The sequence below is a fragment of the Chrysemys picta genome, chromosome 12 (genome assembly GCF_011386835.1).
Source record: "Chrysemys picta bellii isolate R12L10 chromosome 12, ASM1138683v2, whole genome shotgun sequence".
NCBI lineage: Eukaryota > Metazoa > Chordata > Testudines > Emydidae > Chrysemys > Chrysemys picta.
In genome coordinates this window covers 8,333,037-8,345,481 of record NC_088802.1, presented here as the reverse complement: position 1 = coordinate 8,345,481, position 12,445 = coordinate 8,333,037, and the positions used below count along the sequence as shown (strand labels likewise).

General features: G+C 53.9%; 1 protein-coding gene across 1 annotated transcript; it reads right to left on the bottom strand.

Annotated features, from left to right (window-relative positions):
- Nucleotides 1–1,136: 1,136 nt before the first annotated feature.
- Nucleotides 1,137–8,487, bottom strand: LOC112061340 (killer cell lectin-like receptor subfamily B member 1B allele C). The gene is made up of 6 exons (XM_065564292.1): nucleotides 7,853–8,487; nucleotides 4,904–5,002; nucleotides 3,795–3,953; nucleotides 2,602–2,756; nucleotides 2,121–2,233; nucleotides 1,137–1,386 (listed from the first exon to the last, which is right to left on the bottom strand). Exons 1-6 carry the CDS (start codon nucleotides 7,935–7,937, stop codon nucleotides 1,263–1,265), a joined length of 735 nt encoding a protein of 244 aa, XP_065420364.1. The 5' UTR covers nucleotides 7,938–8,487; the 3' UTR covers nucleotides 1,137–1,262.
- Between the last annotated feature and the right edge of the window lie 3,958 nt (nucleotides 8,488–12,445).

The following is a 12,445-nucleotide window of genomic DNA, read 5'->3' as shown; positions in this document are numbered from 1 at the left end:
CCAAGCAGAGCAGGCCGGGTGGGGCCGGGGCCCCTTTGGAGCCTGGGCTCCCTGCGGGGTAGAAGCCTGAGCCCTGTCCCGTTCCCCCCCCCACCCAGCGGCTGAAGCCTGGAGCCCCTCCACTCATCCCCCACTCAGGGCCGTCCCTAGCCATTTTGGTGCCCTACGCACGACCCGGCGGGGTAGAGCGGGTTGGGGCTGGGTCGCTCCACTTCCAGCCGCCTGGTGATTGCAGGGCAGGCCAGACCCTGCACTCATGGGGTGGCGGGATGGGGAGTGACCAGATCCCAGGCTACTCCGCTCTGCTCCCCTGGCTCCCAGTTGGAGGCACAGTTGGTTGCTGGCGGCATGGAGGGGGCTGGGGCGGGTTGGTCCTCCACTTACCACCGCCCGGTGATTGCAGGGCGCCCGACCCCTGCTGCAGTCCTCAGGGGAAGGGCTGGAGTAGGGGTGGTCCCGGGACACAGCTGGGGCGGGGGCTTTGGGGAAGGCGTGGAGCGGGGGCAGGACTGGGCGGAACAGGGGTGGGAAGAGATGAGGCTGGAGCGGAGCAGGGGCGAGGGCCATGGGGAAGATGCGGAGCAGGGGCTGGAGCAGCACGCAGCTGCTTAGGGCACCAGGAAATTTGGTGACCCAAATTTCCTGGTGCCCAACGCAGGTGCGTACATTGCGTATGGGTAGGGACGGCCCTGCCCCCACTGGGTCCTGGAGTGTTTATAGCATGTTGGGAAGGCCTCAGAAAGAAAAAGGTTGAGACCCCCTGGCCTAGTTACTACTGTAATATAATTCCTCTGGGAATCCTCCACTCGCCTGGTGATTTCTGGGATACAGCAGGGGGAATGATGGGAGTTTGATCCCTTCTTCCCACAATTAACCTGGCCTGGTGGAGTTATCCCACGATGTAGCAGGCCTGGCGCTGGTCAAAATATGCAAGAGAATTTCAAAGTCATTTCGTTTTTTAAAGGAACCATTTCTGTTGAGTTGAGATTTTTCATGACCACTTCTATAGGCCATTTTCACTTCTAAATTTTGTTTTCTACTTTTACGTGGATTTGATCGTTTTGATTCCCCTCAGCCCTCCCTCCGGTGCCCCCCTCCCCCCACCCGCCAATCAGTCATTCATTGGTGTCGTTCCATTGACTTTTATACTATTTACACCGGCTGAGCATCTCACCCGTCGTTTTTAATAGCTGAAATAACGATGAAACACACAGAGCTTTTTACATTCCTCCTGTGCAAACAGAGCTCACAAATCCGTCTCCTTAAACTAGGACAGCAGCTTTCTGGCAAATCCATTTCATCTCAGTTTGGCAGATTTCAGAATGGAGCTTGTTTTTCTTCACAGAGCCACAGTTGTTCTCTTTCCCAGGATCCGAAATTGGGAACCTAAAGAGCAAAGGGGACAGTCACTGTCCGTGCGTTGAGAGTTGGGGAAGAGGATCGATAGTAGCCGTGCGTCTCTTCCGAGGGTGCTGTAGTTTTATCCAGCACTTCTAGCCTTTCCCCCGATGGTCAAGTATATGGAACAAGTTGATAAGTTTAAAGCCAGTCCTTTGGGGGGTAGGGAGTGTCCACGGCACAGAAACCAGCACAGCCATTGGGCACTTCATTGCAAGTTCAGCAGAGAGGCCAAAGACCCAAATTACTAAATCTTTCTTTTTCCAATGTTGCAATTCCCATTTGAAATGTGGCCATTTCTGTGTGTCGGGGGGAAATGGACACACACAATTGGCTAAATTGTGTGAATTGTTTTCAACTGTAGAGTTGGCTGGAACTTTCTGAATTTTGAAATTGATCAAATGTTGATGAAAAATGGGGAAGGGGGTATTATTTTTTTTCTTTTTCCTGCTTCACAGCCAGCTCTGCCAAGGATTGATGGGACATGCAGATTGAGCCCCCAATCTCACAAAGACGTATGATCTGCTCGCTTAACTTGACTCACGTGAGTCACCCCATTGGCTTCAAGGAGAGTTAACGTCTAGAAGCATTTTCAGGATTAGGGCCCTATACCATAAATCAGTGTGTGTGAAATCCTGGCCCCATCGAAATCCAGGACAAAACTCTTGATAACTGGTTTATTTATTGTAGACTGATCAAAATCCTCATGAGGAATCACTCACAGTGTTTGATTTAACGGGGATCCATCCTGCCAGGTCCACGTCCTCTCTGGGGATGTGATGTTAAGTCCAATCCACACCTGATGTTGGTCCCGTATAATATTCCCTATGGACGCCTGTGAAATGGACGACATGTCAGAGTGCCCAGAACATGCTCTGATTTGCTGGCCCAGTTGCTTGCTATGCACATGGGACCTCATCTCAACCATGGTCAAGGTCAAGGGGCAGACAAATCTACTAGGGACATGACTCAGTCTGTTGGATTCAATAGGGGAGAAAAGGGAGGGGAATGAGAAAAAAATTCAACATTTTTCAGTTTTATACAACGGAAACGAAAAGTTGGTTTCATTTTCACAACAAAAGTTTCTTGCAAAAAGTACCAAAATGTTTCTTTAATTTGCCACTGGAGGGAAAACTGTGATTTTGGACCAGCTGTAATTAATAGCAACACACATCCTGCAGTTGAATATAGCACGTTCTTTACCATCTCCTCCCGGTCATCGATCACTAGCAGTTGTGCTCTCTTCATTAAACAGTCGTCATGGCTCCACTCCCAGGTTTTAATCGCTGTAGAAACCCAGTAACACTTGTCCCCATGCAGCAGCCAGTCCTTGGGGCAGAGTTTGCAGCTGGAACCCTCTGGAGGGGGAAATGGAAGAGAGGTGTCGTTAATGATCATTCTGAACAGGGCTGACCACCTTTACAGAGATGCATGGAGCCTTCATGCTCAGGGCTTTACTGAGCCCAGGACTGGGGCCTAGCGGCAGAGACGAGGTGAGTATGTGGGCGAGATGGGATCAGTATGTGGGCAAGACTAAAACATCAGTCGGGCTGGACCCCAATGTCCCAGCAGCAGGGGGCGCTGTGCTGCAGGGAGCAGTGTGGGGGCTCGGTAGGAGGCGTTCTCTCTCTGCAGTCCGTGCTGTTCCCAAGGCCCCAGTGTGGGGCTAGAGGGTGCTGTAGGGAATGAAATGGGGGTTCGTGGCTGCTCACACGCAGGGCTCACCCCAAGACTCCAGTACTGGGGGACGCTGTGCTGCAGGGAGTGGGATGGGGGACTCTGTAGGGGGCGCTCTCCGCTCACAGTCAGGGCTGACCCCAGTCCCATTGAACTAGGGGGTGCTGTGCAGCAGGGAGGAGGGGTGTGTGACTCAGTAGTGGGGGGCTCTTGACTCCATACCAGATGCTGTTCCCCAGGTGGTGCCATCTTTCAGGTGAAGGATAATATAGAGGCGCAGAGCTCTGGTGGGCATTAGAATGAAGGTTGGTCTTGTAGTTGAGACCCTGACCTAGGGCTCAAAAGAGCCGTGTTCTACTCTGGGCCCTGTCACTAGCCTGCTGCGTCCTTGGGCAGGTCATGGCCTGCCCTGTGCCTCAGTTTCCCCTTCTGAATGTTTTGTTTATTTACACTGTGAACTTGTTGGGGCCGGGGCCATCTCAGCGTCTCTTGGTCCCATGACAGCTAAACTACAGGATTCTATTAAAGTTGCCGGAATGATTCAAGCCTGCAGTTACCTGCGCTGGCCAGTCGCTGTCACTGCTGAGGCTGAGTGGCCCTGGAGATATTAAACAGATCTGAAGGGATGGGAGAGAAGAGGGGGTGCGAGAGCGGCTCTGCTTTGGGAACAGTCAGTGCCTGTAACAGTGACTGCGGGAGGCAGCATGAGCTGGGGTTACCTGCTGACTGGTTGTTTTGTGTATAACACAAATGTTGCCGCAGGCGAGAGCGGAACTCCTCCAAGTCGCTGCATCCTCTTCCTTTAGGACTGGGCTGAGCTGAGGTTTCGTTCCCCATCGTTTTTGGGACGGCTCCGATGGGCGATGGGTTCAGGGAACCTTGGAGAAAATTTCTCTGTGGATGGTTGTTGCAAGCCAGAGATTGGAAAAGACTGGGCTGGGATGAATCAGCCAGCGCTCCATTGGAGTCAATAGGCCAGATCTCCACCTGGTGTGAATTGGCCAAAGTCCCACTGGGGTCAATGGGGGCAGACTCCAAGCTGGTACAAATGAATGGAGCAACACCAGTTAGTTGCACCAGTTAGAATCTGGCCTAGAGTGCAGCAGTGTAATAGATTCATCCATTCCAAGGTCAGAAGGCAGCATTATGATGGTCTAGTCCAGGGGTGGGCAAACGTTTTGGCCCGAGGGCCACATCCGGGTATGGAAATTCTACGGTGAGCCATGAATGCTCATGAAATTGGGGTTGGGGTGAGAGCTCTGGCTCGGGGTGCAGGCTCTGGGGTTGGGCTGGGGATGAGGGGTTTGGGATGCATGAGGGGGATCAGGGCTGGGGCAGGGCTTGGAGCACAGGAGGAGGTCAGGGGTGCAGGTTCCTGGCGGCGCTTACCTCAAACAGCTCCCGGAAGCAGCCGCATGTCCCGCCTCTGGCTCCTACGTGGAGGCGTGGCCAGGATGCTCTGTGCACTGCCCTGTCTGCAGGCGCCGCCCCCGCAGCTCCCATTAGCCACAGTTACCGGGAGCAGCACTTGGGGCGGGGAAAGTGTGCTGGGGCCTCTCGCTGCCCCTACGCATAGGAGCTGGAGGGGGACATGCCGCTGCTTCTGGGATCCTGCTCCCCGGCGGAAGCTCGAGGGCCAGATTAAAATGACTGACAAGCCAGATGTGCCTCGTGGGCCGTAGTTTGCCCACCCCTGGTCTAGTCTGACCTCCTGTATCACACAGGCCAGAGAAATCCACCCGGCCATTCCTGCACTGAGCCCAGCAACTTGTGCTGCGTTCATGGTGCGTTGCTGTGCAGCCCAAACGCACGGTTTTGGCACACTCACCCCGAGCAGCCAGCCGCGTCACCACTCCCAGCAGCACGACGTTCCCAGCCAATGTGAGGCCCAGAGCCAGCCAATGCCAGTACGGGCACCTCGGGCGATCTGCAAGAGTCAATGTGCACTGTTGAGCTAATACCGTGTGTTTCACTCACAGGCCTGTGGAGCTTGCAAGGGGGTCTCTACCCTCGGACGATTTGGCCCTGCCTATTTCTACTTCACACTACAAACAAGGGACTCCCTGTGACACTCTCGGGGAAACCCGAGGAGTCCAGCGTAAATCGCTGCTACCTGCTCCCAGCAGGAGGGAGCCTTGTCCGTTCTTCCGGAGAGCTGGGATCCACTTTTCATGAGACACCTGCTGGCAGAATTGTTGCTTCCATGTAACGTTTGTACCTGCTTCACTTCTCCTATACAGTCCCAGAGCTTTACCTTTGTCAAAATCAAGTTTGCTTCTGCCCCAGATTGAAAACACAGGGCTGGGTCATAGAATGATAGAAGTGTAGGACTGGAGGGGATCTCAAGAGATCATCTAGTCCAGTCCCCTGTGCTCACAGCAGGACTACGTAATAACTAGACCAGTCCTGACAGGTGTTTGTTTAAACTGTTACCTTGAGAACGGCCATACGGGGTCAAGCCAAAGGTCCATCTAGCACAGTGTCCTGTCTTCCGACAGTGGCCAGTGCCAGGTGCCCCAGAGGAATGAACAGAACAGGGAATTATCAAGTGATCCATCCCCTATCACCAATTCCCAGCTTCTGGCAAACAGAGGCTAGGGCCACTATTCCTGCCCATCCTGGCTAAAAGCCATCAATGGATCTATCCTCCATGAATTTATCTTGTTCTTTTTTGAACCCTGTGGACTTCACAACATCCTCCAGCAAAGAGTTCCACAGGTTGACTGTGGAAACCTCCAATGACAGAGATTCCACAACTTCCCTGGGCAATTTATTCCAGTGCTGAACCACCCTGACAGTTAGGAAGTTTTTCCTAAGGTCCAACCTAAACCTCCCTTGCTGCAATTTATGCCCATTGCTTCTCCTATTCTCAGGGGTTAATGAGAACAATTTTTGACCCTCCTCCTTGTAACAGCCTTTTATATACGTGAAAACTATTATCATGTCCTCCCTTCGTCTTCTCCTCTCCAGACTAAACGAGCCTGTTTTTTTTTTTAATCTTTCCTCATAGGGCATGTTTTCTAGACCTTTAATCACTTGTGTTGCTCTCCTCTGGACTTTGTCCACATCTTTGTGTCTGTGGATGTCGATTGTTCTCAGTGTTGATTGAGTCAGCTTTGAGACCCACCCAGCCTCAGGGGATAAGGTTCTTCTCCACCAATTTTGGAAACCAGTATTCTGAATGTTACATAACTCTAGAAATGTTTCCTGTGCAAACATTCACAATATCCATGAGAACCAGCTAGAATTTCTTTTTTAGTAGAGACCTACACGATCCCCTTTTGGTGAAATAGTGAGACCATGCTCAGACACAGATGTAATACACCTGCCAGGGCATGCCTGGACATATGTGGTCATGTCTGTGTCGCACTCCCATGGTGCACTGTGGTGACTCAGCCAGAGGGGAGGCTGCTGTGCACCATGGGAAATGTAGTCTGTTCCAGCCCATGGAGGAGAAGGGGGCAGGAGAGAAGTGAACTACAACTCCCATGAGGCACTGCAGCAGCTCAACTGGACACAGGTTCAAGTCAAACTAACTGACATTTTGTTTCATTTTCCCCAGTGGAAAGACATTTTGGTGGCAGATTCCCAGCCAGTTTCACTCAGCACCCAACCTGCTGGGCCCTCCTGAAAATCTAGGCCCTTATTTTGGCACCTAAATGAGAGCTGAGACCCTCCAAAGCCCTGGCGCCACTGGTGAGTGCTGAGCACCTTGGGAAATGGAGCCACCTCAGTGGCTGTGAACCAGCAAAGCTCTGTACATTGCAAGGGAGCTACAGTGCTGTACCCCTGCTGGGGATCTGGCAGTCAGACTGTAACAGGGAATGAGGTCAGTGATGCCGTCTCACAAACAAGTCAAAGCATTTCACGTTACACTGACCTGTCCCTAGGGGCTAGAGGAACCTAGGGACACCTCCGCAGCTGCTGTAACGCGGCTGTAGCTCCACTGAAGTGCACAGAGTGATTCAAACTTATACCAGCTGAGGTAGGGTTACCATCTTTCAAGCTCCGGAATAGAGGACACTGCCAGGAGGAGGGGAGGAGGGGGAGTTGGAAGAGGAGGAGGGGTACCATGCCACCCTTACTGCTGCGCTGGTGCCAGCAGCAGCTCTGTCTTCAGAGCTGGGCGGCCATCCAGCAGCCACTGCTGTCCGGCTACGCAGTTCTGAAGACACTTGTTCATATTTCAGAAGCCCACCCGGACAGAGATCGGAGGACCAAAAAAGAGGTCATCTCTGGGAAAACCCGGACGGATGGTAACCCAAAACTAAGCATCTAGTCCTCTGTTTAGTTCAAGGCAAAAAAATACATGAAGCTGGAAAGGCTGAGAGCATGTATCAGGTTTTTATGGTTCAAAACCTTCCAGGGAGGCTGTAATTATCCCAAAGCCAAACATAACAAACCCAGGACATGCAGAGTTAGATTTTACTGGTCTCAGGTTAGATTACACTCATTTTAAAGACACGTTAGGTATTTTCTCCCGCCTCCCAGAGTCAGGGCTAGATTCTGATCTGACCTATTACCCTATTGAAAATTGAGTGACCTCAGTGAAATCGCTGGAGTTAGGACCAGCTTCTCATCCAAGTTATACCGGGGTACATCCAGAGTGACCCCACGAAATTCAGTGGAGCTATGTCCATGTCCACCCTCTGGAGGCCTGACCCCCCGACCTCCCATGCCTCGCTCAAGCTGCTGGTTAAAAACCTATTACAGCCGACAAGATCCCAGCCCCCCAGAATCCAGCAGCCCTGTTTAAACACCACAAAGCAAAACTCACTGTGATGCTGAGATGGAGCCACTTTGCCTCTGGAGGAAGGCTCTCCAGGGATGTTTAAATCAGCAGGGACTATTTCCCCAGCCATGGCTGTCACCGGAGGCGGTGAGCGGGGTTGTACTGTGTAAAGGCAGCTCGTGTGTGGGCTAAAATGGCCAACATCCCCTCAAACCAGGAAATGTCAAGATTGAAGTCCCATCCCCCTCCTTACTGTGTGGGTTTAGGGGAATGGCTTAAATATATTGTACTTTCTCCCCCAACACAACTGTGCTCTAGGCTGCCCTTGCAGAGGTCTCTAATGGAGGTAGGTGCCCAAGTGTAATGAAAATCAGTGGGGATCCTACCTCAGTTAGGTAGTAGAACCCAGCTTCGAGCACCATACAGAGCCAATGCACAGACAGTCTTGTGTCTGGGATCACCGCTTGTTTCCCACGGCTTTAGTCTGCGTTCAAAGAATAAACGGTAATAAAACCAGACCCAGCGAGACGGCCACCCACAGCCATCAGCTCTCAACGTTCGTCTTGTTTTTTCGTGTCCAACAGCCCAGAAACGGGCTTGAAAGTAGGGCTGGTGGGAAATTTTCCAACAATGTTTTTTGGATGGACAATTGGCGTGTTTTGGCTAAATGCCCATTTCCATGGAAATCTTCTGCTTTCCTCAGAAATATTTGGTGTTTCCATCGGAAAACAAAACGCTGATTTCCCCTTCTCTGCGCCTCATCCAACCCAGGTTGTGTCTGAAAATGTTTGGTTTTCAACAAGTCAAAGTTTTCCACTGAAAATGTCGCCAAAAATCTAAAAAATAATGTCATTTTCATTGACATTTTTCCAAACCAAAAATGGTTTGGAACTTTTTGCTCCTAGCAATATATCAGCCTTTTGACTTTTTGTCACAATTCAGAACATTCTGTCTTATCTCCCCCCCTTGCCCCCGTTTTTCATTCTTTTTTTCTTCATACTCCTCCTATAAGTAATAACAAGTAAATGAAAATAAAGTGAGGTACCTTGATTGTTTTTGTAGTCTAACTTACTTTTCCACAGACCACTTGAAAACCATTGAGGGTCTCGGAACACCACTTAATGGTCTCTCCAAATATTGTTTGTACCGTTAGCTAACTATTTTAAAGCCCTTTGGATAAGAGCACTTTATAAAAAAAAGTAATAAAAAACATTGGGGTGTGGGGTCTGGCGAGGACATAGGGTGTGGAAGGGGGCTCAGGGCTGGGGGTGCAGCGTCTGGGGGGAGTTAGGGTGCAGGAGCAGGCTGTGGGTTGGGGTGCAGGGTCTGGCCAGGAGTTAGGATGCAGGAGGGGGCTCAGGGTTGGGGCAGGAGGTTGGGGTGCAGAGCGCTTACCTGGGGCAGCTCCCATTTGGTGCGAGGGGTGCAGGAATCAGGGAGGGCAGGGGGTGGGGGGTTGAAGGAGTCGGGGGGCTGTCGGTGTGTGAGGGGGTGCAGGAGTCAGGGCTGGGGTCATACGGGTGTATGAGGGGGCTGCAGGAGTCAGGGCAGGGGACTGGGGGTGGGGGCTGGGCTCATGAGGGGTGCTCCCAGCCCCCCGCCCCACACCCTGCCCGGAGCATCTCATGGTGGGGGGGTATGTGTAGGGGGAGTGTGGGGGCCTGCCTTTGCTCCGCCCTGCCCTGATTCCACCCCCTTCCCCAAGGCCCCCCCCACCTCTTCTCCACCTCCTCCCCCGAGTGCGCTGTGACCCTGCTCTTCCCCCTCCCTCCCGGAGGGCCAGCAAACAGCTGTTTGGCAGTGGGGGAAGCCCCGGGAGGGAGGGAGAGGAGCGGGAACAAGGCACGCTGGGGGAGGTGGCGGAGAACAGGCAGGGGAGGGAGGAGCTTGGCTGCCAGTGGGTGCGGGATGGGGGGAGGGGGGCGGAGAAGAGCTGGGGGGCCTTCGACTGCAGCCCAAGCAGAGCAGGCCGGGTGGGGCTGGGGCCCCTTTGGAGCCTGGGAGCCCTGCGGGGCAGAAGCCTGAGCCATGTCCCGTTCCCCCCGCACCCAGCGGCTGAAGCCTGGAGCCCCTCCACTCATCCCCCACTCAGGGCCGTCCCTAGCCATTTTGGTGCCCTACGCACGAGCCGGCCGAGCGGAACGGGTTGGGGCTGGGTCGCTCCACTTCCTGCCGCCCGGTGATTGCAGGGCAGGCCAGACCCCGCACTCATGGGGCGGTGGGAAGGGGAGTGACCCGGCCCCAGCCGGCTCCGCTCTGCTCCCCTGGCTCCCAGGCTTGAGGGGCAGGAGGGAACCGTCCCCCAGCACTCAATGGAGGCACAACTGGGAGCTGGTGGCATGGTGGGGGCTAGGGCCGGGTTGGTCCTCCACTTACCACCGCCCGGTGATTGCAGGGTGCCCGACCCCTGCTGCAGTCCTCAGGGGAAGGGCTGGAGTAGGGGGGGGTGGCGGGACGCAGCTGGGGTGGGGGCTTTGGGGAAGACGTGTAGTGGGGGCAGGAGTGGTCGGAGCAGGGGTGGGAAGAGATGAGGCTGGGGCGGAGCTGGGGCGGGGGCCATGGGTAAGATATGTAGCAGGGGCTGGAGCAGCACGCAGATGCTGGTGACCCAAATTTCCTGGTGCCCAACACAGGTGTGTACATTGCGTATGGATAGGGACGGCCCTGCCCCCACTGGGCCCTGCAGTGTTTATAGCATGTTGGGAAGGCCTCACAAAAGAAAAAGGTTGAGAAACCCTGGCCTAGTTACTACTGTAATATAATCCCTTTGGGAATCCTCCACTCGCCTGGTGATTTCTGGGCAGGGCCAGCTCTAGGTTTTTTGCCGCCCCAAGCAAAAAAACAGTTTGGCTGCCCCACCAACCCTCCCGTCCCAGCCCTGGGCTCCTGGCCGTACCCCCCTGCCGCCCAAACTCTTGGTTCTCCCCCACCATCCGCACCCCCCTGCTGCCCCAGCCCTGGGCTCTCCCCCGCCGACCCGCACCCCCGTTGTCCCAGCCCTGGGCTTCCCCCTACTCCCCCACCATTGTCCCCCACACACACCTCCTGCCGCCCCAGCCCTGGGCTCTCCCTCCCCCCACCCCACCTGCACCCTCCTTCCGCCGCAGCCCTGGGTCACTGGTAACTCGCTCCCACGGCAGATCATTCAGCAGGAATTTTGGACGTGCACAGAACACAGACAGGATTGGTTCCCATATGGTTACAGAACTGCAGTAAAGTGGAACAATTTTCAGCTTGTGTGATTGGAGGATATCTGGATCCATATTATAACTGTCCTACATAAATGAGGAAAAGTTGAGGTGCCTTTATTATTCTTTTGTTCCACTCTTTCACTCTATGGGGAATTTGCCAATGCACCATCACTGTCTTCCTTTTAAACAAACAAACAAACAAACAAACAAACAAACAAACAAACAAACAAACAAACAAACAAACAAACAAGGCAATGGCTGTTGAAAATAGCAATTCCAGTCCTAATAACCACTGGGAGGCATTTCTTGCTCAATTTTATCCTACTTTTTCTACAGCAAGGACAGTGGATCAGTAGCTTTGATTTGGGAGAAATGAAGTAACTGAGCTTGAGCACTCCTGAATTTTGAGGTGTTCAAATCTGGAAGGCAGGTGCTGGGGGGGGGAAGGGGCTGTGGCTCCGCAGGGGAGCACGGCAGCATGTATGCAGCAGCGTGTCTGGTGCTGCGCGAAGCCAGACACGCTGGTCTGAGTGGCACGGTAAGGGGGCTGGGAGGTTGGAGAAGGGGTAAGAGGTTCCGGAGGGGGGGGGGAGTCAAGGGACAGGGAGCAGGGGGGGTTGGATGGGTCAGGGGTTCGGGGAGGCACTCAGGGGACAGGCAGCAGTTACATAGGCATGGGAGTCCCAGGGGTTGTCAGGGGACAGGTAGGGGGTGGGGTCCTAGGGAGGAACTTGGGGGGGATCTCATGAGGGGGCAGTTGGGGACAAGGGGAAGGGAGGCTTAGATAGGGGGTGGGGTCCCGGAAGGGGGCAATCAGGGGACAAGGACCAGTGGGGCTTAGATAGGGGGTGGGATCCTGGGGGGCAGTTGGGGCAGGGGTCCCGGGAGAGGGTGATCAGGGGACAGGGGACAGGGAGGTTGGATGGGTTGGGGTTTCTGCGGGGGGCAGTCGGAGGGAGTGGATGGGGGCAGGGTGGGGCTACCCTCCCTCCCCGTGGAGTGTCCTATTTTTTGAATGTTAAAATATGGTATCCCTGCCCTTCCCAGTGCAGCTCTCCATTCATAGCAGGCTGTAGCATGAGGTCTCAGCTTCCTCACTCCCTCCCCCTCTTTCCTGTTGGTAGTGACCAAGGTAATGCTGGGAAATGTAGTTCTTTCCCAGCTCCAGGGCTGGCTCTATAGGCAGGGAGCTAACCAAGGAACTACAGCTCCCAGGGCCCCCTGTTGGTTCTCAGCTCCCAGACTGGATCCCTGCCGCCCCTGCAAATGGGCTGCCCCAAGCACATGCTTGCTTTGCTGGTGCCTAGAGCCGCCCCTGTTTCTGGGATACAGCAGGTGGAAATATGGGAATTTGATCCCTTCTTCCCACAATTAACCTGGCCTGGTGGAGTTATCCCACGATGTAGCAGGCCTGGAGCTGGTCAAAATATGCAAGAGAATTTCAAAG